This window comes from Mytilus galloprovincialis, chromosome 8 (assembly GCF_965363235.1).
Source record: "Mytilus galloprovincialis chromosome 8, xbMytGall1.hap1.1, whole genome shotgun sequence".
Lineage (NCBI taxonomy): Eukaryota > Metazoa > Mollusca > Bivalvia > Mytilida > Mytilidae > Mytilus > Mytilus galloprovincialis.
The window spans coordinates 71,495,089-71,520,640 of NC_134845.1; the positions used below are offsets into that span (position 1 = coordinate 71,495,089).

The 25,552-nt window shown below is 36.7% G+C and overlaps 1 protein-coding gene across 2 annotated transcripts; it reads right to left on the minus strand.

The window, feature by feature from the left end:
- Positions 1-40: 40 nt before the first annotated feature.
- On the minus strand, positions 41-25,168 carry LOC143043506 (uncharacterized). Of its 2 annotated transcripts, XM_076215789.1 has the most exons (6): positions 25,072-25,168; positions 8,279-8,468; positions 6,847-6,935; positions 5,927-6,016; positions 1,656-1,784; positions 41-843 (listed from the first exon to the last, which is right to left on the minus strand). In XM_076215789.1, exons 1-6 carry the CDS (start codon positions 25,118-25,120, stop codon positions 617-619), a joined length of 774 nt encoding a protein of 257 aa, XP_076071904.1. In that variant the 5' UTR covers positions 25,121-25,168; the 3' UTR covers positions 41-616. The 2 variants fall into 2 exon arrangements, with proteins under 2 accessions (XP_076071904.1, XP_076071905.1); XM_076215790.1 differs by lacking the exon at positions 1,656-1,784.
- Positions 25,169-25,552: the final 384 nt, after the last annotated feature.

The window sequence follows — 25,552 nt, forward strand, 5'->3', positions numbered from 1 at the left end:
TTCATTTGATAAGCTTGTTTTTTTCCCGAAATAGGTAAGACCGAATCCACACATATCATCGGGATCATAAAGGCAAAACAAGCCTAGAAAGAACAGAACAGTCATTTAAAATACTCAAATAATTTACCATGAAGAGATTTGGGAGATAATGAACATGATAATATACATAAACATAAGCGAAAAACAGACCCATCACAAAGCAAACATATTCCTAGTAAGCATGAAAGCAATAAAAATCTATCTCTGTATATATACTATACATAAAGTCAGGGAACCTGTAAGAACCACAGATCAACACAAATTTAAAATATTCAAACTGTGTCATGTTAATCATGTTCATTCTAAAGAAATAAACATTCAAAGTTTCTTTTAATTTAACAGTTATAAAAGAACACGTAGTATAAAAATCAATGGCACATATTTGTATTACATCTATGTACAGTCCTCCTTTTCTTTACAGATTAACTCTGTCCAATTGTATTACATCTATGTACAGTCCTCCTTTTCTTTACAGATCAACTCTGTCCAATTGTATTACATCTATGTACAGTCCTCCTTTTCTTTACAGATCAACTCTGTCCAATTGTATTACATCTATGTACAGTCCTCCTTTTCTTTACAGATCAACTCTGTCCAATTGTATTTCACCAACTGTAATATCCTTGAAATCCTCTACAGGTCCCGTTCCTTCGTCACTGTCTATTTTATTTAGTTCTACTTCTTCTGGAACTTCTTTGGCCTGTCTTTGCTGAGCTATATAAACACATAAACCGATCAAAAATCCTCCAATAACAAATATTCCTATTACAATGCCTACAATGTAGATCTGGGGAGAATTTTTCCCTGAAAAGAAATATAAACTGAATTATATTTTTAATAGCATAAATGAAAGTTTACATGTTATTAACATTACAATTTACTTGGATGAGTGACCGATGAGTCTTTTGTACACCAAACACACATCTGGTTACAAATTTCTAATCCCGGTATCTTTGATGAGGTCTTGAACACCGACAAGCAACTGTAAAAAACCTTATGCAAACCAACTAATTTTGAATAACCATGAATGTTAATCTTCTTCTACTTCGTGTATTGTCATGACATGAATGTATTAAGGGTTAAAAAAACATGGACTACAGTATGACAGTACTTTTAGTCTGCTTTCAGTTTGACATTCTTTCATTATTGTTTTGTTTGACCCTGGTTTTTTGGTTTGTTTGTTTGTTGTTTTTTTTTTGTGTTTTTTTTTGTGTTCTTTTTTGTGTTTTTTTTATCTTTTCAGCATTGTAAGAGGGAAAGTGTTTCCCTAATCCAATATGGAAAAAGGAGAGTTGAGATAAGAAATATAACAATTTAGTTTGGACAGATGAGATTGTGATTAAGCTTTCAATTTCATATTTAAAACTTAGATCAATTTAGAACTTGACCTATTATACAGACTTTGTCATTGGTCTTTCTTTTAAACATTTAGAATATTCTCTTATATTTCTTCTTCATTTCTTTTGGTGACACCCCCCCCCCCCCCCAAACCCTTTTCCGGTAGCTGTGCCATGACCAGCTACCGCATTGTTGTATCGTAACATAATTTCTTCATGTAAATAGTTTTTAAATAGAAGGATACGGTATGTTCATTTTAACCATCAGATGTATTTTACCTCCAGATTTGTACCCTTTATCACCACCATATGTTGATTCTGTATCCACTGGTGAAGATTCCTCTGAAGGTTTGTTACAAAGCTGTTTATAATTACTGCATGTTGTTGGATCTTCTATTGTTTGATTACCTTAAAATCATATACCTGGTATAAGACCAAAATAATAGGAAAACATAAAGTGCTACATGTTATATATTTGTTCGGTCATTATACTAGTAGTCCTCAACGTTACGGCCGAACGATTAAAACATGTTTTATGGCGTCAATCTGTACTGAATAGTTACAGACTGAGCAGTAAACACATGTAAATTAGATGAATAATACGATCAATGGCAATCGTGCTGTATCTACCATCCGTGATGATATCGATATCAGTCACAGTTTGTATGAGTATTACGATCAATGACAATCGTGCTGTATCAGCCATCCGTGACGATATCAATATCAGTCACAGTTTGTATGTGTAATACGGTTAACGGCAATCGTGCTGTATCAGCTATCCGTGACGATATCGATATCAGTCACAGTTTGTATGTGTATTACGATCAATGACAATCGTGCTGTATCAGCCATCCGTGACGATATCAATATCAGTCACAGTTTGTATGTGTAATACGGTTAACGGCAATCGTGCTGTATCAGCTATCCGTGACGATATCGATATCAGTCACAGTTTTTATGTGTAATACGATCAATGGCAATCGTGCTATATCAGCTATCCCTGATGATATCGATATCAGTCACAGTTTGTATGTGTAATTCGATCAACGGCAATCGAGCTGTATCTACCATCCGTTATGATATCGATATCAGTCACAGTTTTTATGTGTAATACGATTAATGGCAATCGTGCTGTATCAGCTATCCCTGATGATATCGATATCAGTCACAGTTTGTATGTGTAATACGATCAACGGCAATCAAGCTGTATCTAACATCCGTGATGATATCGATATCAGTCACAGTTTGTATGTGTATTACGATCAATGACAATCGTGCTGTATCAGCCATACCTGATGATATCGATATCAGTCACAGTTTGTATGTGTATTACGATCAATGGCAATCGTGCTGTATCAGCTATCCGTGATGATATCGATATCAGTCACAGTTTGTATGTGTAATACGATCTACGGCAATCGAGCTGTATCTACTATCCGTAATGATATCGATATCAGTCACAGTTTGTATGTGTATTACGATCAACGGCAATCGTGCTGTATCAGCCATCCCTGATGATATCGATATCAGTCACAGTTGCAAAGGCTTTATAACACCCTTTTAAAGTTCCTACAAAATTCTAGTATCGCGTAAAAAAAAGTCTGACATCACCCCATATTTGTGGTGTGGTTCGTGTAGGCATCATTTTTAGTATGTTGTGTTTTGTATACTGTTTATTGTCTTTTAGCCGTTTAAAGTTTTTTGGCATAGCATTGTCAGTTCGTATTCGACTAATTAGGAGTTTAAATAACCTATAGAATTTATCGCCTCTCTTTTGTTTGTGAATATATGGCATATTCATTTTTTAGAACATGGATATGCTACTCTAGGATAGGATTTCTAGTTTCTTAAAAAAACAATCACGCGTGTGGATGTACCTGAGAGGAGGGTTAATGAGCTTGAGAGAAGTGTTGATGTGCCCGAGACGCGGGTTGGTATGCCTGAGACGCGTGTTGACGTTTTTCAGAGGAGTGTTTATGAGCCTGAGAGGAGGGTTGATGTGCATGAGAGGAGGGTTGATGTGCCTGAGAGGAGGGTTGATGTGCCTGACAGGAGGGTTGATGTGCATGAGAGGAGGTTTGATGTGCCTGACAGGAGGGTTGATGGGCCTCGGAGGAGGGTTGATGTACCCGAGATGAGTGTTGGTGTGCCTGACAGGAGGGTTGATGTGCCTGGAAGGAGGGTTGATGTGCCTGACAGGAGGGTTGATATACCCGAGAGGAGTGTTGGTGCGCCTGACAGGAGGGTTGATGTGCCTGAGAGGAGGGTTGATGTGCCTGAGAAGAGGGTCGATGTACATGAGAGGAGAGTTGATGTGCCTGAGAGGAGTGTTGATGTGCCTGAGAGGAGGGTTGATGTGCCTGAGAGGAGTGTTGATGTGCCTTAGAGAAGTGTTGATATGCCTGAGAGGAGGGTTGATGTGCAGCAGAGGAGTGTTGATGTGCCTGGGAGGACAGTTGATGTGCCTGAGAGGAGGGTTGATGCGTCTGAGAGGAGTGTTGATATGCCTGAGAGGAGTGTTGAAGTGCCTGAGAGAAGGGTTGATGTGCATGTGAGGAGGGTTGATGTGCCTGACAGGAGGGTTGATGTGCGTGACAGGAGGGTTGATGTACCCGAGAGGAGGGTTGGTGTGCCTGAGAGGAGGGTTGATGTGCCTGAGAAGAGGGTCGATGTGCATGAGAGGAGAGTTATGTGCCTGAGAGGAGTGTTGATGTGCCTGAGAGGAGGGTTGATGTGCCTCAGAGGAGTGTTGATGTGCCTGAGACGAGGGTTGATGTGCCTGAGAGAAGTGTTGATGTGCCTATGGGGAGGGTGGATGTGCCTGAGAGGAGGGTTGATGAGTCTGAGGGGAGTGTTGATGTGCCTGAGAGGAGGGTTGATGTGCATAAGAGGAGGGTTGATGTGCATGAGAGGAGGATTGATGTGCCTGACAGGAGGGTTGATGTGCATGAGAGGAGGTTTTATGTGCATGAGAGGAATGTTGATGTTCCTGAGAAGAGTGTTGATGTGCCTGAGAGGAGGGTTGATGTGCATTAGAGGAGGGTTGATGTGCCTGAGAGGAGGGTTGATGTGCCTGACAGGAGGGTTGATGTGCATGAGACGCTCGTGGATGTGCATGAGAGGAGTGATGACGTGCATGAGAGGAGTGTTGATGTGCATGAGACGCGTGTTGGCGGGTCTGAGAGAAGTGTTGTTGTGCAGAAGACGCGTGTTGACGTGCCCGAGAGAAGTGTTGTTGTGCATGAGACGTGTGTTGATGTGCATGAGAGAAGTGTTGATGTGCCTGAGACGCATATGGATATGCCTGAGAGGAGTGTTAACGTGCCTGAAACGCGTGTTGATGTGCCTGACAGGAGGGTTGATGTGCGTGAGAGAGTGTTGCTGTGCCTGAGATGCATGTGTTGTGTCTCAGAGGGTTGTTGACATGCCTGATAGGAGTGTTGATGTACCTGAGAGGAGTGTTGATGTGCATGAGATACGTGTGGATGTACCGGAGAGGAGGATTGATGAGCTGAGAGGAGTGATGATGTGTATGAGAGAAGTGTTGATGTGCCTGAGACGCGTGTTGACGTTTCTGAGAGGATTGCTGACGTGCGTGAGAGAGTGTTGCTGTATTTGGATTCGTGTGTTGTGCCTCAGAGGAGTGGTTGACGTGCCGGAGACGCGTGTTTACGTGCCTGAGATGAGTGTCGATCTGCATGAGACGCGTGTTGATGTACCTGAAATGTGTGTGAGTGTGCCTGAGACGCGTGTTGATGTACCTGAAATGTGTGTGAGTGTGCCTGAGACGCGTGTTGATAACCGTGACGCGTATTTATTTGCCTGAAACGCGTGTTGATTTGCTGGAGACCTGTGATGACGTGCCTGCGACGCGTGTTGACACGCGAGAGACACGTGTTGAAAAGCCTGAAACAAGTGATGATGTTCCTGACACGTGTTGATCCATGTTGATGTTCCTGATACGAGTGTTGGTGTGCCTGAGACGCGTATTACTGTGAATGACACGCGTGTTAATGAGTCGGAGACGCTTGTTGATGTGCGTGAGATGTGTGTAAATGAGCGTGAGACGCGTGATGATGTGCCTGAAACGAATTTTGATGTGCGAGAGACGCGTGTTGATATGCACGAGACGCGTGTTAGTGTGAATAAGACGCGTGATAATATGCATGAGACACGTGTTGATGTGCGTGAGATGCGTGTAACTGTACGTGAGACGTGGTTTGAAATGCCTTACACGCGTGTTGATGAGAATGATAAGCGTGCTAATGTGCATGAGACGCGTGATGATATGTGTTAGGCGAGTGTTGATATTCTTGAGGCACGCGATGATGTGCCTGATACACGTGTTGATGTGCCTCAGGCGCGCGTTGTGCTTTTTAGAGGTCTACTGATACGCTAATGGAAACAGTTGTGTATTGATACAGAAAGTGATATATTTATTATTTCCTTGTGTCTGCATTGCAAAAAATTCATATTTCTACATCAGTTGCACCTTTTTAATAACAAATACAGTATTAAAAAAAATATGTTTAATTAAAACTACGACTTACCAAAGTGCTTAAGAGTATATATAATAGGTGATGAGGAACTTGTACAAATACTACAGGCAGGTAAGTTTCCACTTTCTGTTGTTGAATTTTCTGAAGAAAAAAAAATGATAATCAGTAAAAGTTTTAAGCGTGTTTGGGAGATACACAAATTGTACCTTTAGAGGATTTAAAATTCTGCACCCGTTTAGATTGATTCATTTTGTAAACTCTCCGGAAGCCAATTTAATTGCTATATTATATTTTTAAATATCAGAATGACTTATATTTTTTATTGACTTACGAATCCTAAAACATGCCTTGGATATAAATCACCAAAAAATAGATAAAATTGATCTTTATCTTCCTGATATCAAATAAAAGGACAAACTGGTCGAAATTAAGACCATACACATAATGAGACCATAGTTACACAAACAGTTAAGATCATGTTTGTATGGACGAGTAGGAGGTTCAAAAATAAGTGAATGTTCATACTATATGTGGAACAAATACTGATGTATTAGCACTGAAAAATAGTCTTAATAAATTTCCATGTACTTCAAAACTGCATCCTACAAGTTCAGTTAGATTGTGTTGTCCAGAAATTTTCTTGAATGTCTATTCTAAACTATAGCACAGATACAGTAAGGAATGGAATTATTTCAGATAAAAGACAAGGATCCTTTTAATTGCGATTGTATCATTATTATACAGTTGTCCGTTTCTACACTGACATTTTGTGCATCTTTGTAAAATATCAATGCCAATGGCATATATAACTTAACATTCTAGATATGACAAATAAAGATTGTAGCGTAAATTGCCCTATCAGATGGAATAATGTTAGTTTGTTTCATCCATTAAAATGTAATGTCTCATGGAAACAATTTAGTATCGTTTGCATTCAGTTTGATATGTTACCTTCCATATATTATTGTTACCTTTAATTAAATAAAGACAGTATAAATCCTCTCGGACTTCTTTTATCATCATACATACATACTCCGGCAAACCATCAGAACTTGTACTCCTGTAATTAAAACAATCATTTTGGTTAATTTCCAGATGCATTCAATGAATCTTTTGACATCGAGTGCATTTTATACGAACTATTTTCCAAATTTAGTGCTTTCTGATTTGTTAAAGACCCCCCCCCCCCCCCATTCCCCCAAAAAATAAAAATAAAATTATCAGTTGGTAAGGGACAAACAGACTTATCGCAAGAAGTTAACCAACAGATCATTAAATTGTAAAGATGCTATCGCAACACTGAACTACCGTCACTTATTCTTTCGCGATTATCCGGTACAATACACGAATGAAAGACTTGGAATAGACAAATGTTGCAGGCTTTTCTGTTTGTCTTTTGTGATTAGGGCACACCAAGAATTTTATCATACCACATTGATATTTCAAGTCCGCAAATATGATCATTTAAAAAAACTGAACAACCTCTTCATCTGTACTCCTACAAAACTTTCTTTATGACGAATTAATCATTATCTAAGTTTTACTTTCCCGGGCCTCTGATTTACAGAGTTATCGTCCTACGATAAAATAGAAATACTGGTTGGTGATTGCTATTATCAGGTTGATCCCTACATTAGTAAAACTTTGGACAGTTTAAGTAAAAAGATGTTCAGTGAAATGTACTCTAAAAGAAAATTGGTTTTGGAACCTAAACTTTAAATGTTATTTTTTTTACGTTACTTTTAGTTTAGTTCATATTTTTATGCTGTACAAAATGTTTTATTTTCTTATGCAAAGATGATGTCTTTCTTATTTCACAATGTACCAATTTTAAGTCTGAAAATGTTTTATGAATATTTTTACTTGTCTGTATATATTCATTGCATATGTTGTTAGACGCATTTGTGGATACTCCGATATAATAATTAATATTCATTATGATAATTTGTTGGAAGTTGTTAAACTCCTGAATATTGTAGATACGTTATTCTCATTTTTAAACAAACTTTTTTTCTGAATTAGAACGGGGAAACTTAATTAAGGCATATTTAGTACATTAATATTTTGCAGATAACTCGAATCCCATTTTTATGCAGACTCTTTATAACAGGGTACCCATGAAACACCACTTCACATATCTATAGTCATCCAGTTGACTGACTGGCTTCGGGTCTTTATATAAACATTACTTTATAAGCAAAGGGAATTGTTCTTAACAAAGTCTTGTTTGGCAATTTACTTAGAATGAAGATCATCTTGGACTCTTGGACAGGGTTGTTTATTGTCCAAAGTTTCCCTGGTATAAACAAAGTTTTAAGGAAGAATGACTGAATTACAGTCTTTTTTTCTTATTCTTAAAATAACTATTTATTTAGTTGTTAATTTAAAATTTAGACTACTTACCTTAACAAGTAAATGTCATGTGTTTTACTGTAACAGTGAAACGTTTCAGATGTTATACTAGAAATCTGGAAATTTCCTATAGTTGAATTTGTTATGTAAAGTGAATTTTCTGTTTTTCCATCATTTGTAATCCATTGGTTAAGTTTCCACCATGATTGTTGGAAAATACAATTGTCTTTATGAATTGATTCTGAAAAAAAACCACCACAAGATGTAAATAAAGGCAACAGTAGTATACCGCTGTTCAAAACTCATAAATCCATGGACAAAAAACAAAATCGGGGTAACAAACTAAAACTGAGGGAAACGCATTAAATATAAGAGAACAACGACACAACATTAAAATGTAATACACACACACACACACACACACACACACACACACACACACACACAGAAACGGACTAAGCATTAGACAAAATCCTTTGAGAATAACAAATATAACATCAAAACCAAATACATGAATTAGGGATAGATAAGTACCGTGACACGTCTTATTGTAATGTGAATTCACACTCAAAAATAAAAGAAAACAAACGACACAACGGAAACACAACGTTAAAATGTAACACACACAGAAACAGATGTGTCAAAATAAGCATATAATGCACAAGTGAGGTCACTTGATAGCTTCTTGATGGTAAGATTTTTCTTAATGTGAATCACGTCGGAAGTGTCCTACAAACTTTATTCAAAAGTACAATATCAAATTATTAGTTAAAATAGCGATTCTAAGTCTGAACTCAAAATTTCAAGTGAATGGAGTTTTATGAGAAACATGCGCAGACCAAAAGTATCACCCCAATTAGAAAGTAAGACTATCGATGTCATCAAATGGCAAATGCTGTGGTTCTGAAAAGACAATAATGCCATCTTGAAGACTTTCCTTTAATCAGACTCATTAAATATCTGACTTATTTGAGAGGGGAAAAAATCACATAAATACACATGTAGGACTGGCCCGCGATGGTACTCAAAACCTTAACGGTTACGCTAAAGTGCGTTAGTTAAAACGCTCATCATTATGACGCTAATGCCCCTTCAAACAGGATGAAAAGTTTACTACGCTCTCTACGATCTCTACGATCTGAACAGTCGTAGTGGGTTCGTAAAAAAAAAAAATGGAAAACTGTCATCAGTGTGAAGGATAACACGACAATGCTACACTTCTTCTACGCACTAAATAGCATTTGTAGGTGTATCTTTTACATTACCAAGCCGTCCTCTTGCGTCTGTACTACGCTCTTTACGTCTTTCGCTCATAACTGAAAACCAGATATTGGTACGATATCATATGCCTGTGTCCGTATATGCTAGAAAATCGCATTACACCAGAAGTACGCGGCTACGTTATTACCACGACTTTGTCATGATTGGCTGACGTTAATTTTGAGTAGTTTGTTGGCCTCCGCATTCATTTTCATATTGATGGTGAAGAAGAAGCACGTGTAAAATGTACTAGCAAGCTGTAAATCTATTGAAAATAAACAAGGCATCCTTCATATTCAGGTGGCCTTGCTGAGCAGGAAAAAGAACAGGAATATGAGGTGACATAATGCTGTCTGGGTTAGGCTATGACTTAATAATGTAAGGAACAGGTTACATTTTGGATACTAGGAGAAGCTAATAATTGAACTAAGACGAGCATTCCTTCTTCCTCTATTAGTATGTGAAAATCAAACCATGCAGCTTTGTTTGATGACTTGTGACAAAGAGTTGACCCAAGAATCAGGAAGGCAAACACTATCCGTCATCCTTGGAACCCGGCTATAAATCGGATATTACGCTGTGATTCCCGCCAACGGTTGACTTATTTCAAACTATTCAGTATCAATTAAGAATCCCACACAAATCTCCAGTCTTTATTACAATTATCAATGTTTCTTCTGTGTCATCTTGCCTGCATTTGTATACGCACAGTACAGGTTGTTAGGGTAAATATCTGTGATTCTGTCTGTCTTTTGATAACAAATTTTCATGCATTCATAAATGATTTGCTTGCTTATCCTTCAGTAGTAAGCAGTTATGAATGGACGTCAAGTTGGTTACCTATTCCCTATTCCCTATTCGTTACCTATTCCCTATTCCCTATTCGTTACCTATTCGTTACCTATTCCCTATTCCCTATTCCCTATTCGTTACCTATTCCCTATTCCCTATTCGTTAACTATTCGTTACCTATTCCCTATTCGTTACCTATTCGTTACCTATTCCCTATTCGTTACCTATCCCCTATTCCCTATTCGTTACTTATTCCCTATTCCTTATTCGTTACTTATTCGATTTTTAATATCCTTCCCCCTTTTTAATTAAGTATTCCAAACAAAGTTTGGAGACTTATTGTTTTTGCTCAGTTCTTATTATGGCACCCTCAACGGAGTTGGGGTGACATATTGTTATTGTTCGTTTCTTTTTTTCTTATATTTATTCTTCCTCACTTTTTTGTCCATGCTATTTCTCAGAATTGGCTTGAACAATATTGATGGAACTATACCATAATGAGGACCACTTTATGAAATTGTGCAATCGGGGTATGGCATCATCAAGATGGCTGCCGTTGCCATGGAAACTGATAAAATGTGAAAAAAAAAATGCAAATTCTAAATCTTTCATTATAAGACCTAGCTGGATGAAACTTTATGGCAATGTTGGCAGTAGTGCCCTGAGGTACCAACAGCACATAGCTTCTGCAAAATGGCTGCCATTGCCATGGAAACTGGAGAAAAGTTTAACATTGAGCCTATGGGAAAAACATCAAAGCAGCATTTTCTTAAGGAATATCAGACCAAACTCAAAGAAACATCATGAATATGTAACATAGAATAAGTCAATGTTGCAACTGTTGTTGGAATTTTCGAAATGGACACCGTTACCATGGAAACAGCTAAAATATCCAAAAATCTCAAAATGGTCTAAACTAAATGAAACTGATTATAGATGGTAACTTACAATTGGAGATAAGACTTTGGACTTCAGAATTTCCAAAATGGCCGCTGTTGCCATGGAAACTGCAAAAATGTGAAAAATTGAAAAATGGTCCAAATTTGGTGAAAATTTACACAGAAATACATTCGTATGTCTTTGTGTGCATTAACTGTTTAACTTTTCAAAATGGCTGCAGTTTAGAGGCAATGTGGGAAGGGTGCCATCCGCTATTGCTTGCAATCGCAAATCTAGTTATTTTTTATTATTCTTCTTCTTCCTCTTCTTCCTCTTCTTCCTCTTCTTCTTCCGCCACTTTAAAAATGAACTTGTCCGCAGCATTTCTCCAAAACTACTTGTCAGATTTACTTAGGGTTTCATAAAATGTTAGACTAATATGTCTAGGTGAGCCATCAATCGTTCATTTGTGCATTGGTGTCTATTAAGGGGTATTTTGGGGGACAGAAAGAATGGAGGGGTTTACTATAGAACCCTATGGGATTTTATTTTCTAAAATTTTCAAATGAATATAACTTGAAAACTGTAAGTGATAGATACATGCAGTCTTCAGTTGAATGATACTGACTGGGATGATGTTGTTTTTAATTCAAATAATATAAATGATGTTTATATGAACTTTGTCAAAACATTCGACAAGTACTGTCAATAGATACATACCTACTAAAACTATTACAGTTAGACCAAATGATAAACCATTTATGAACAACTTGATTAGAAACAAGATAAGACATCGTAATAGAATTCACCACAAAGCGAAAACTTCAAATAATCCAGATCACTGGAAAAAATTTAGAGAAATTCGTAATGAAATTATCAGTTTAGTTAGAAAGGCAAAGGATGATTATAAGTGCAAACTGACATCACAACTTATTGACAAAAATATTCCTCCTGGTAAATGGTGGCGCATTGCCAAGTCTGTTTCAAATTTTACTAAAAACAGAGATTCCCCCCCTTTTTTGGAACATGATGGCCAAATTTTTATTCATCCATTGGACAAATCAGAGATCCTGAACAATCATTTTGCTGATATAGCTAATATTGATATAGAACCAGAAATTCCTGATAATAATGAGCCTCCTCCATGTCATTTAAACAAATTTGTCATCACTGAGAAAGAAATTTTAGACCAGTTAAAAATTTTGAATGTTAATAAACCAGCTGGACCTGATAGTATCAGTCCTAGAATTTTAAAAGAGGTTGCTAGCTCTATTTCTAAACCATTAACTAAGTTATTTAATATGTCTCTATCAGTTAAACAGGTTCCACTGTTATGGAAAATTGCACATGTTAATCCTATTTTTAAAGGGAAAGGTAGCCCACATTCAGCTCTAAACTATCGTCCAATATCTGTTACTAGTATTGTTTGTAAGATTATGGAAAAAGTTTTATTTAAACATTTGTATAATTATATGAGGAGTAATAACCTTTTGTCAAAGTTTCAATCTGGATTCCAACCAGGTGATTCTACTGTTAATCAGTTAATTGAAATATATCATAAAATTATTAGTAATATGGATAGTGGTAGGGATGTAAGGTTTGTATTTTGTGATGTATCTAGAGCTTTCGATAAAGTTTGGCATAAAGGACTTTTATTTAAACTTAAACAATCTGGCTTAAATGACCAGCTCTTATCTTGGATAGAAAGTTATCTTTCGGATCGTCAACAAAAGGTAGTTTCAGAAGGCTTTTCGTCAACTCTAAGAAGTATACATGCAGGTGTCCCCCAGGGATCAGTTTTGGGACCCTTTCTGTTTCTTATTTATATAAATGATATAGTAAATGACATTGCTAATGATATTAGACTTTTTGCAGATGACACCTCTTTATTTGTCATAGTAGATGATGATCATGCTGTAGCGGCTGCTTCTTTGACTGATGACTTGGATGTTATCTCAAATTGGGCAAAATCATGGGCTGTTCAATTTAATTCTAAGAAAACTAAAACTATTGTATTTACTAGAAGGGAAAGGGAGCATCCACCTATATTTTTTGGGATAAATGGTGAAGAGGTTGAGAAAATAAATATTCACTGTCATCTTGGGATAACATTTCAGTCATCAGCTTCATGGCACACGCATATTGATATTATTTATAAAAAAGCATGCTCTCGTCTTTCTGTGCTTCGTCAAGTTAAACACTTATTAGATAGGAGTTCACTTATACGTATTTATTATGCTTTTATTAGACCTATATTAGAATATGGTGATGTTATTTGGGGCAATTGCTCCCAGCATGAGACTGAGCTTCTTGAAAATATTCAGATAGAAGCTGCTAGAATTATTACAGGATTACGACGAAATTCCTCCAGACAAAAACTTTATATTGAATTAGGTTTAGAAACTCTGGAGAATAGACGTAATAAACATAAGCTTATACTATTCTACAAAATATTAAATGGGATGACACCTTCATACTTATATGAGTTAGTTCAGCCATATCTTCCCAGACAAACCCCTTATACTTTGAGGAATGAAAATAACACTTTTCACCGCCTCTTGCTAGAACTAGCTCTTATTTTAATAGTTTCATTCCTTCCACTATAAGACTTTGGAATAGTCTTCCTTTGAGTTTACAAAAATCACCAAGTTTGGGTATATTTAGAAGTGGACTAGATAAGTTTTATAGGACTGATGATATATTTAAACCCTTCAACTATGGGATAAGGAAACTAAATATAAGTCATTGTCAACTCAGAAATAATGCTAGCAACCTTAAATCTCATTTGTTTAATCAGTTCTTATCCGAGAACACTTTTTGCACAAACTGTAACCATCCTGTTGAGGATAACCAACATTTCTTTTTTATTTGCCCTAAGTATAATGATGTAAGACAGATCCTTCTTGATTCCATTTACTCCATTGTTGATAATGTTGACATAAATATTGAATTACTACTTTTTGGAAACAGATTATTTTCATATGATATGAATATTGCTATTTTTAAATCTGTTCAGAAATATATCAGTGACACTCAACGTTTTGTTTGAAACTTACTTTAATTTTTGTTTCATCTATTTTTTTTTTATTTTTTTTCTACACTCCAACATTAATTCATTTATTCCACTAAGCAAGCTTAGTGTCTCTTTCAAGCCATATATATATTTCTAATGACTTATAAAGGATATTTGCATGTTTCAAGGTACTTTAAATAACTGATGATTAATTGCCTATATATTTAAATATATTTTGCATTTAGTAAGTAACACTGTTAACATATATTTGCTCGTGTGTGCTCACAAGTAGCATGCATGTTCCACTATATTGCATTATTTTAAATACAGTTGTTGTGATTGAATTATACCTTGTACATGTAATATGGAGAGAGCTTTTATAGGCTGTGCCTGTTGCTCAATCCTTTTCATATCTTAATGAATAAAATATGTTTAAAATCAAAAATCATGCAGTCTTCAGAAATGATTAAAGGACAATAAAACAAATCACATGAAATATAGGGGAGTCCCGGGGGGGGGGGGGTCATCCCTACCCCCTTCAATTCGAGAATATGCTTTTAACTTGTAAACGGTCCAGATCCCCACCCCTAAACCATATTCTTGTATGGGACAATAAAACTAATCAAATGAAATTAAATAAAAGTTCCTGGGGGTCACCCCCACCCTGTTCAATTTGAGAATGTACTATTATCTTGTAAACGGTCCAGATCCCCAACCCTAAACCATATATGTTCATGTAGGGGACAATAAAACAAATAAAATGAGATAAAAGGGAAGTCCTGAGGGGGTCATCCCACCCCCTCTTGTTTGAAAACTTGTAAACGGTCAACATCCCCACCCCTAAACCATATATATTCTTGTAGGGGACAATAAAACAAATAAAATGAAATGTAGGTAAAGTCCCTGGGGGTCACCACCACCCCCTCCTGTTTGAATACTTGTAAATGGTGGAGATCCCCACCAGTAAGCCATATATATTCTTGTATGGGATAAAAAATCAAATCAAATGAACATGGGACCATATGAATTGCGAGTTATGGGAGCTTTGTTTGGGAGACTTCGTAACAGCATCCTGTTACAATTACTTCTTGTTGTTTATACTCTTATATCTGGTAATAGTTCTAAATTTGTTTAGGTAAAATGATATTTTTATGACCTATTTATATGTGTTTGTGCTCAACCAATCCTTTTACTTTATGTTCGATACTCATTTGTTCCTTATTTGATTTTTATACGTTCTACCTTTTAACTGCTTTATGTCCGTATGTTTGAAGATGGATCTTGGTTCGAAGGGATGAAATCACCGTGTTAGCGCTTGCATAAAAAAAAAGATGTGGTATGATTGCCAATGAGACAACAACCCAAAATAGACCAAAATGACACAGAAACTATCAACTATGGGTCAATGTACGGTCTTCAACAATGAGCATAGCCCAAACCGTGTAGTCACCTATAAAAGGCCCAGATATGACAATTTCAAACAATTCAAACAACAAAACTAACGGCCGTATTTCATATACAAAAAAATAAACGGAAAACAAATATGTAACACAAAAACAAACGATAACTACTTAATTTCAGGCTCTTGTCTAGGGACAGGCACATACTAACATAATGTGGTGGGGTTAAACATGTTAGCAGGGTGTACATCGTTTCGGAGCATGCTCTAACCTTGTTTAATTCGTTCCATCACTCGCTTATAATTCGCTTATAATACGTGTATCATACGTTGCACCTTTTAAAACATGATTTTCAATTGTTTTGTTGTCTCTGGTGGTAGATTTGGGTTCTTAGAGGTGATATAACTCTATAAGCGCATATGTACCTGTTCCAGCGCTCGGATAATACCCTGTTAAATGTTCGTTACTTATTCGCTTTAAATACGTTTGTTGTACGTTGCACCTTTTAGAAAAAGATTTTCACTTGTGTTCATGTCTCTGGTGGTAACAATGTGTAATTAGAGATGAAATGACCCTATTAGCGTGCATGTACCCGTTCCAGCGCTCGGTTAATACCCTGTTACCTATTCGTTACCTATTCGTTACTTATTCACTTATAATACATTTGTTGTACGTTGCACCTTTTAGAAAAGGATTTTCAATTGTGTTCATGTCTCTGGTGGTAACAATGTGTTCTTAGAGATGAAATGACTCTATTAGCGCATATGTACCCGTTCCAGCGCTCGGTTAATACCCTGTTACCTATTCGTTACTTATTCGCTTTAAATACGTTTGTTGTACGTTGGAACTTTTAAAAAAGGTTTTTCACTTGTGTTCATGTCTCTGGTGGTAACAATGTGTAATTAGAGATGAAATGACCCTATTAGCGTGCATGTACCCGTTCCAGCACTCGGTTAATACCCTGTTACCTATTCGTTACCTATTCGTTGCCTATTCACTTATAATACGTTTGTTGTACGTTGCACCTTTTAGAAAAGGATTTTCAATTGTGTCCGTGTCTCTGGTGGTAACAATGTGTTCTTAGAGATGAAATGACCCTATAAGCGCGCATGTACCCGTTCCAGCGCTCGGTTAATACCCTGTTACCTTTTCGTTACCTATTCGTTACCTATTCACTTATAATACATTTGTTGTACGTTGCACCTTTTAGAAAAGGATTTTCACTTGTGTTCATGTCTCTGGTGGTAACAATGTGTTCTTAGAGACGAAATGACCCTATTAGAGCGCATGTACTCGTTCCAGCGCTCGGTTAATAACCTGTTACCTATTCGTTACCTATTCGTTACTTATTCGCTTTAAATACGTTTGTTGTACGTTGCACCTTTTAGAAAAGGATTTTCACGTGTGTTCATGTCTCTGGTGGTAACAATGTGTAATTAGAGATGAAATGACCCTATTAGCGTGCATGTACCCGTTCCAGCGCTCGGTTATTACCCTGTTACCTATTCGTTACCTATTCACTTATAATACGTTTGTTGTACGTTGCACCTTTTAGAAAAGAATTTTCACGTGTGTTCATGTCTCTGGTGGTAACAATGTGTAATAAGGGATGAAATGACCCTATTAGCGTGCATGTACCCGTTCCAGCGCTCGGTTATTACTCTGTTACCTATTCGTTACCTATTCACTTATAATACGTTTGTTGTACGTTGCACCTTTTAGAAAAGGATTTTCAATTGTGTCCATGTCTCTGGTGGTAACAATGTGTTCTTAGAGATGAAATGACCCTATTAGCGCATATGTACCCGTTCCAGCGCTCGGTTAATACCCTGTTACCTATTCGTTACCTATTCGTTACCTATTCACTTATAATACGTTTGTTGTACGTTGCACCTTTTAGAAAAGGATTTTCAATTGTGTTAATGTCTCTGGTGGTAACAATGTGTAATTAGAGATGAAATGACCCTATTAGCGCATATATATCCGTTCCAGCGCTCGGTTAATACCCTGTTACCTATTCGTTACCTATTCGTTACGTATTCGCTTTATATACGTTTGTTGTACGTTGCACTTTTTACAAAAGGATTTTTACTTGTGTTCATGTCTCTGGTGGTAACAATGTGTAATTAGAGATGAAATGACCCTATTAGCGTGCATGTACCCGTTCCAGCGCTCGGTTAATACCCTGTTACCTATTCGTTACCTATTCGTTACCTATTCGTTGCCTATTCACTTATAATACGTTTGTTGTACGTTTCACCTTTCAGAAAAGGATTTTCAATTGTGTTCATGTCACTGGTGGCAACAATGTGTTCTTAGAGATGAAATGACCCTATTAGCGCGTATGTACCCGTTCCAGCGCTCAGTTAATACCCTGTTACTTATTCAGCTATAATACGTTTGTTATAAGTTGCAACTTTTAGAAAAGGATTTTCAATTGTGTCCATGTCTCTGGTGGTAACAATGTGTTCTTAGAGATGAAATGACCCTATTAGCGCGTATGTACCCGTTCCAGCGCTCGGTTATTACCCTGTTACTTATTCGTTACTTATTCGCTGATATAATACGTTTGTTGTACGTTGCACCTTTTAGAAAACGATTTTCAATTGTGTTTATGTCTCTGGTGGTAACAAAGTGTTTAGAGATAAAATGACCCTATTAGCGTGCATCTACCCGTTCCAGCGCTCGGTTAATACCCTGTTACTTATTTGTTACCTATTCGTTACTTATTTCCTATTCCCTATGCATTACCTATTCGTAACTTATTCCCTATTCCCTATTTGTTACCTATTCGTTACTTATTCCCTATTCCCTATGCTTTACCTATTCGTTATTTATTCTCTATTCCCTATTCGTTATCTATTCGTTACCTATTCGTTACTTATTCCTTATTCGTTACTTATTCAATTTTTGATATCCTCACCCTTTTTAATTTTTGTCGAGCCTGCAACTTTTGTTGCAGAAAGCTCGAAATAGGGATAGTGATCCGGCGGCGGCGGTGTTAGCTAACTTTTTAAAAACTTTATATTTTAGAAGGTGGAAGAACTGGATGCTTCATACTTTGTATATGGATGCATCATGTTACGAAGTTTCTGTCAGTCACATGTCAAATGTCCTTGACCTCATTTTCATGGTTCAGTGACCACTTGAAAATAAAGTTAAGATTTTTTGTAATGTTGAATTCTGTCCTATTTTAAGTAATAGGATAATTATATTTGGTTTGTGCGTACCTTGTAAGGTCCTCATGCCCGTCAGACAGTTTTCACTTAACCTCGACCTCATTTCATGGATCAGTGAACAAGGTTAGGTTTTGGTGGTCAAGTCCATATCTCAGATATTATAAGCAATAGGGCAAGTATATTCGGTGTATGGAAGGACTGTAAGGTGTCCATGTCCAACAGCTGGCAGGTGTCATCTGACCTTGACCTTATTTTCATGGTTCAGTGGTTATAGTTAAGTTTTTGTGTTTTGGTCTCTTTTTCTCATACTTTAAATAATAGATCTACTATATTTGTTGTATGGAATGATTGTAAGGTGTACATGCCTAGCGTGCAGATGTCATCTGACCTTGACCTCATATTCATGGTTGAGTGGTCAAAGTTAAGTTTTTGAGTTTTGGTCTTTTTATCTAATACTATATGCTATAAGTCAACTATATTTGGTGTATGGAAATATTATATGATCTGTATGTCAGTCGCGCAGGTTTATTTGACCTCGACCTCATTTTCACGGTTCATTGCTCAGTGTTAAGTTTTTGTGTTTGGTCTATTTTTCTTAAACTATAAGAAAGAGGTCAACTATATTTGTTGTATGAAAGCATTGTTAGCTGAACATGTCTGTCTGGCATGTTATATCTGACCTTGACCTCATTTTCATGGTTCATTCAATTTGGTTTTTGTTATCTTGGTTAATGTTAAGTTATGTGACAGTTGTTATAAAGCTTTATACTTAAGACTATCAACATAATATCAATGATTAGTAAAGAAGGCGAGACATTTCAGCGTGTGCACTCTTGTTTATATTCTTATCTCTTGTTATGCCCCACCTACGATAGTAGAGGGGCATTATGTTTTCTGGTCTGTGCGTCCGTTCGTTCGTCCGTCCGTCCGTCCGTCCGTCTGTCCCGCTTCAGGTTAAAGTTTTTGGTCGAGGTAGTTTTTGATGAAGTTGAAGTCCAATCAACTTCAAACTTGGTACACATGTTCCCTATGATATGATCTTTCTAATTTTAATGCCAAATTAGAGATTTTACACCAAAATCACGGTCCACTGAACATAGAAAATAATAGTGCGAGTGGGGCATTCGTGTACTGAGGACACATTCTTGTTATAGATCTAAATTTGTTGAGGTAAAATGACCTTCTTATGACCTATTTATATGTGTTTGTGCTCAACCGATCCTGTTGCTTTTGTTAGATACTTATTTGTTTATTATTTGATTTTTATACGTTCTACCTTTTAAATGTTTTATATTCGTATGTTTGACGATCTGGTTCTTGGTTCGAAGAGGTGAAATCACCTTTTATCGCTTGTATAAAAATGAACATTTTAGAAAATGATTTTCAATTGTGTTCTTGTCTCTTGTTCTTGGAGATGAAATAACCCTATTAGTGTGTATGTACCCGTTCCAGCGCTCGGTTTATACCCTGTAAATTATTCGTTCCTTAATCGCTTTCAATACGCGTGGTATACGTTGCACCTTGAAATAAAACGATTATCGATTGCTTTTATGTCTCTGGTGGTAATTATGTGTTCTCTGAGTTGAAAAAACCTATTAGCACATACGTACCCATTTCACCGCTACACTGATACCCTGTTACTTATTCGTTCCTTATTCGCTTTTAAAACGTGTGTTATGCGTTGCACTTTAAAAAAGAAATATTTGTGTGTCTCTGGTGGTAACTGTCGGTTCTTAGAGGTGAAATAACCCTAATAAAACATATGTACCCGTTTCAGCGCTCGACTGATACCCTGTTACTTATTCGTTCCTTATTCGCTTTTAATATGCGTGGTATACGTTGCACCTTGGAATAAATCGATTATCTATTGCTTTCATGTCTCTGGCGGTAATTGTGTGTTCTCTGAAGTGAAAAAAACCTATTAGCGCATATGTACCCGTTTCAGCGCAACACTGATACCCTGTTACTTATTCGTTTCTTATTCGCTTATAAAACGTGTTGTAGCGGTTAGTGCATCGGACTACTAACACAATGGTTCCTGGTTCGATTCCCGTTCGGGATGAAAATTTCAGGAACTCAATTTTCGGCTCTCCCTTGACACCACTTGCGACTATGGTCTTCAGGAAACGATGATAGTCCGTCGGAAGGGGACGATAAATTGCTGACCCGTGTTAAGAGAGAGCCATATCTCTTGCACGTTGAAGACACCCTTGTAGATTTCGAAAAAGAGTAGGCTGATGCCGCTACAAGGCAGCACTCGCACCCGAAAAGTGGAAAGGGGTAAATATAAGTTGCAAAACTTGTTTTCAAATCCACTATAAATAAATATGTTTAAATTAAAAAAATAAAACGTGTGTTATGCGTTGCACTTTAAAAAAAGAAATATGTTTGTGTCTTTGGTGGTAACTGTCGGTTTTTAGAGGTGAAATAGCCCTAATAGAACATATGTTCCCGTTTCAGCGCTCGACTGATACCCTGTTACTTATTCGTTCGATTGCTATCACGTCTCTGGTGGTAATTATGTGTTCTCTGATCTGAGTTGAAAAAACCCTATTAGGCATATGTACCCATTTCACCGCTCAGTGATAACCTGTTACTTATTCGTTCCTTATTCGCTTTTAAAACTTGTGTAATGCGTTGCACTCTAAAAAGAAATATTTTTGTGTCTCTGGTGGTAACTGTCGGTTCTTAGAGGTGGAATAACCTTAATCGAACATATGTACTTGTTTCAGCGCTCGACTGATACCCTGTTACTTATTCGTTTCTTATTCGCTTTAAATACGCGTGCTATGCGTTGCACCTTGAAATAAGAAGTAACAAATAGGTAACAAGGTATTAGCCGAGCGCTGAAACGGGTATATACGCGCTAAAAGGGTTATTTCATCTCTAAGAACACATTGTTACCACCAGAGACATGAACACAAATGAAAATCTTTTTCTAAAAGGTGCAACGTACAACAAACGTATTATAAGCGAATAAGTAACGAAAAGGTAACGAATAGGTAACAGGGTATTAACCGAGCGCTGGAACGGGTACATGGGCGCTAATAGGGTCATTTCATCTCTAAGAACACATTGTTACCACCAGAGACATGAACACAAGTAAAAACAATTTATTTCAAGGTGCAACGTATCCCCTGCGCATTAAAAGCGAATAAGTAACGAATAGGTAACGAATAGGTAACAGGGTATTAACCGAGCGCTGGAACGGGTACATGCACGCTAATAGGGTCATTTCATCTCTTATTACACATTGTTTCCACCAGAGAGATGAACACAATTAAAAAACGATTTATTTCAAGGTGCAACGTATACAGTGCGCATTAAAAGCGAATAAGGAACGAATAAGTAACCGGGTATTATCCGAGCGCTGGAACGGGTAATATGCGCTAATAGGGGTATTTCATCTATAAGAACACATTATTACCACAAGAGATATGAACACAATTGAAAATCCGTTTCTTAAAGGTGCAACGTACAACAAACGTATTAAAAGCGAATAAGTAACGAATAGGTAACAGGGTATTAACCGAGCGCTGGAACGGGTACATGCACGCTAATAGGGTCATTTCATCTCTAATTACACATTGTTACCACCAGAGACATGAACACAAGTGAAAATCCTTTTCTAAAAGGTGCAACGTACAACAAACGTATTATAAGTGAATAGGTAACGAATAGGTAACGAATAGGTCACAGGGTATTAACCGAGCGCTGGAACGGGTACATGCGCGCTAATAGGGTAATTTCATCTCTTTGAACACATTGTTACCACCAGAGACATGGACACAATTGAAAATCCTTTTCTAAAAGGTGCAACGTACAACAAACGTATTATAAGTGAATAGGTAACGAATAGGTAACAGGGTATTAACCGAGCGCTGGAACGGGTACATGCACGCTAATAGGGTCATTTCATCTCTAATTACACATTGTTACCACCAGAGACATGGACACAAGTAAAAATCCTTTTCTAAAAAGTGCAACGTACAACAAACGTATATAAAGAGAATAAGTAACGAATAGGTAACGAATAGCTAACAGGGTATTAACCGAGCGCTGGAACGGATATATATGCGCTAATAGGGTCATTTCATCTCTAAGAACACATTGTTACCACCAGAAACATGAACACAATTGAAAATCCTTTTCTAAAAGGTGCAACATACAACAAACGTATTATAAATGAATAGGTAACGAATAGGTAACGAATAGGTAACAGGGTATTAACCGAGCGCTGGAACGGGTACATATGCGCTAATAGGGTCATTTCATCTCTGAGAACACATTGTTACCACCAGAGACACGGACACAATTGAAAATCCTTTTCTAAAAGGTGCAACATACAACAAACGTATTATAAGTGAATAGGTAACGAATAGGTAACAGGGTAATAACCGAGCGCTGGAACGGGTACATGCACGCTCATAGGGTCATTTCATCTCTAATTACACATTGTTACCACCAGAGACATGAACACACGTGAAAATCCTTTTCTAAAAGGTGCAACGTACAACAAACGTGTTATAAGTGAATAGGTAACGAATAGGTAACAGGGTAATAACCGAGCGCTGGAACGGGTACATGCACGCTAATAGGGTCATTTCATCTCTAATTACACATTGTTACCACCAGAGACATGAACACACGTGAAAATCCTTTTCTAAAAGGTGCAACGTACAACAAACGTATTTAAAGCGAATAAGTAACGAATAGGTAACGAATAGGTAACAGGGTATTAACCGATCGCTGGAACGGATATATATGCGCTAATAGGGTCATTTCATCTCTAAGAACACATTGTTACCACCAGAGACATGAACACAATTGAAAATCCTTTTCTAAAAGGTGCAACGTACAACAAACGTATTATAAATGAATAGGTAACGAATAGGTAACGAATAGGTAACAGGGTATTAACCGAGCGCTGGAACGGGTACATGCGCGCTAATAGGGTCATTTCATCTCTAAGAACACATTGTTACCACCAGAGACATGAACACAATTGAAAATCCCTTTCAAAAGGGTGCAACGTACAACAAACGTATTATAAGTGAATAGTTAACTAATAGGTAACGAATAGGTAACAGGGTATTAACCGAGCGCTGGAACGGATATATATGCGCTAATAGGGTCATTTCATCTCTAAGAACACATTGTTACCACCAGATACATTAACACAATTGAAAATCCTTTTCTAAAAGGTGCAACGTACAACAAACGTATTATAAGTGAATAGGAAACGAAAAGGTAACAGGGTAATAACCGAGCGCTGGAACTGGTACATGCACGCTAATAGGGTCATTTCATCTCTAATTACACATTGTTACCACCAGAGACATGAACACTCGTGAAAATCCTTTTCTAAAAGGTGCAACGTACAACAAACGTATTTAAAGCGAATAAGTAACGAATAGGTAACGAATAGGGAATAGGGAATAGGTAACGAATAGGTAACGAATAGGTAACGAATAGGGAATAGGGAATAGGTAACGAATAGGTAACGAATAGGGAACAGGGAATAGGTAACGAATAGGGAACGAATAGGGAATATGGAATAGGTAACGAATAGGGAATAGGGAATAGGTAACCAACTTGACGTCCATCAGTTATGAAGAGAAACCGAGATATCAAAAATGTTATCGAAAAAAACAGAAAAAATATTTAGTTAGACTTTAAACGCACTCGAATGTACAATAAATATTTTTTTAAGCTTTAATCTTAGGGTAAAAGTTAATTTCATATAAAGGGTTTTAAAAATTCCATTAACATCCGTATCTAAATTCAAGATTTTAGAACAGTTATTATAATTTTAATGTGTACTCGATCGGACTACGAATGAATAAATATATAACATTGTTTACTGAAAAATGATAGTCTTGGGAAAAGAGCAAAGTAAAGAAAAAATAATTGTCATCGATTTTATTCATTATAGCTATTGTCAAGTTCAAATTATGAACTGATATGCTATAATGAATATAATCAATGAAGAGAATTAAATATTAACAGGAATGTATAAACAGATAATGAATACAATAATTCTGTTTTCCTAGTTTCAACATAATGCACATTAACAACCTCAAAAGTACTACACAGTATAGCAGAAATATTTAGAAATCCCAATTTAAATCGCGTATATTTAAATATATAATATAAATTTTTCCTACATTGGTACATGTATATAATATCTGGTAGAAACGCGATGGGACAGTCTTGTATAAGGAAGTTCAAGTAATTCAATAATACAGTAATTAAAGTTAAACAATTATTTGCACTAGTACGTAATTACCTGAGGTAATTACTCAAATTTACGATTCTTACCTGTAAATTTTATAAAACATGTCAAACTAAGGACAGCTAATAACTCCATTTTTCAGTTGAAGTCAGGGAATACCCTAGTGGTTTAACTTTATATATAAATCATGAGCATTGATACGCGACAATTGATTGCATATTTATGTCCTTCAAAACAATACAAGGGTATTTAAATATAATTTTGTACGATGTACGGAACTGGATAGAATGTAATATTGTCCTTTTTCTCGTTCACAAGTCAACAAACTACGACCGGGTCTAACGTGACATACAAGTCAATTTAAAAATACGACCTGGCCTAATATGAGATGCAGGTCAATATACTACGACCGGGTCTAACATGATAAATGGGCGTTTTTCAATAAACGCGTAACTTTCAGACCTAAAATAAAATGGAAAATCAACTTGTCTAAAATTTAATTTCAAGAGTTATTTTGAATACCTCTATTATAGACCTGTTTGTAAACAAAAAGTGCAATCTTAAATA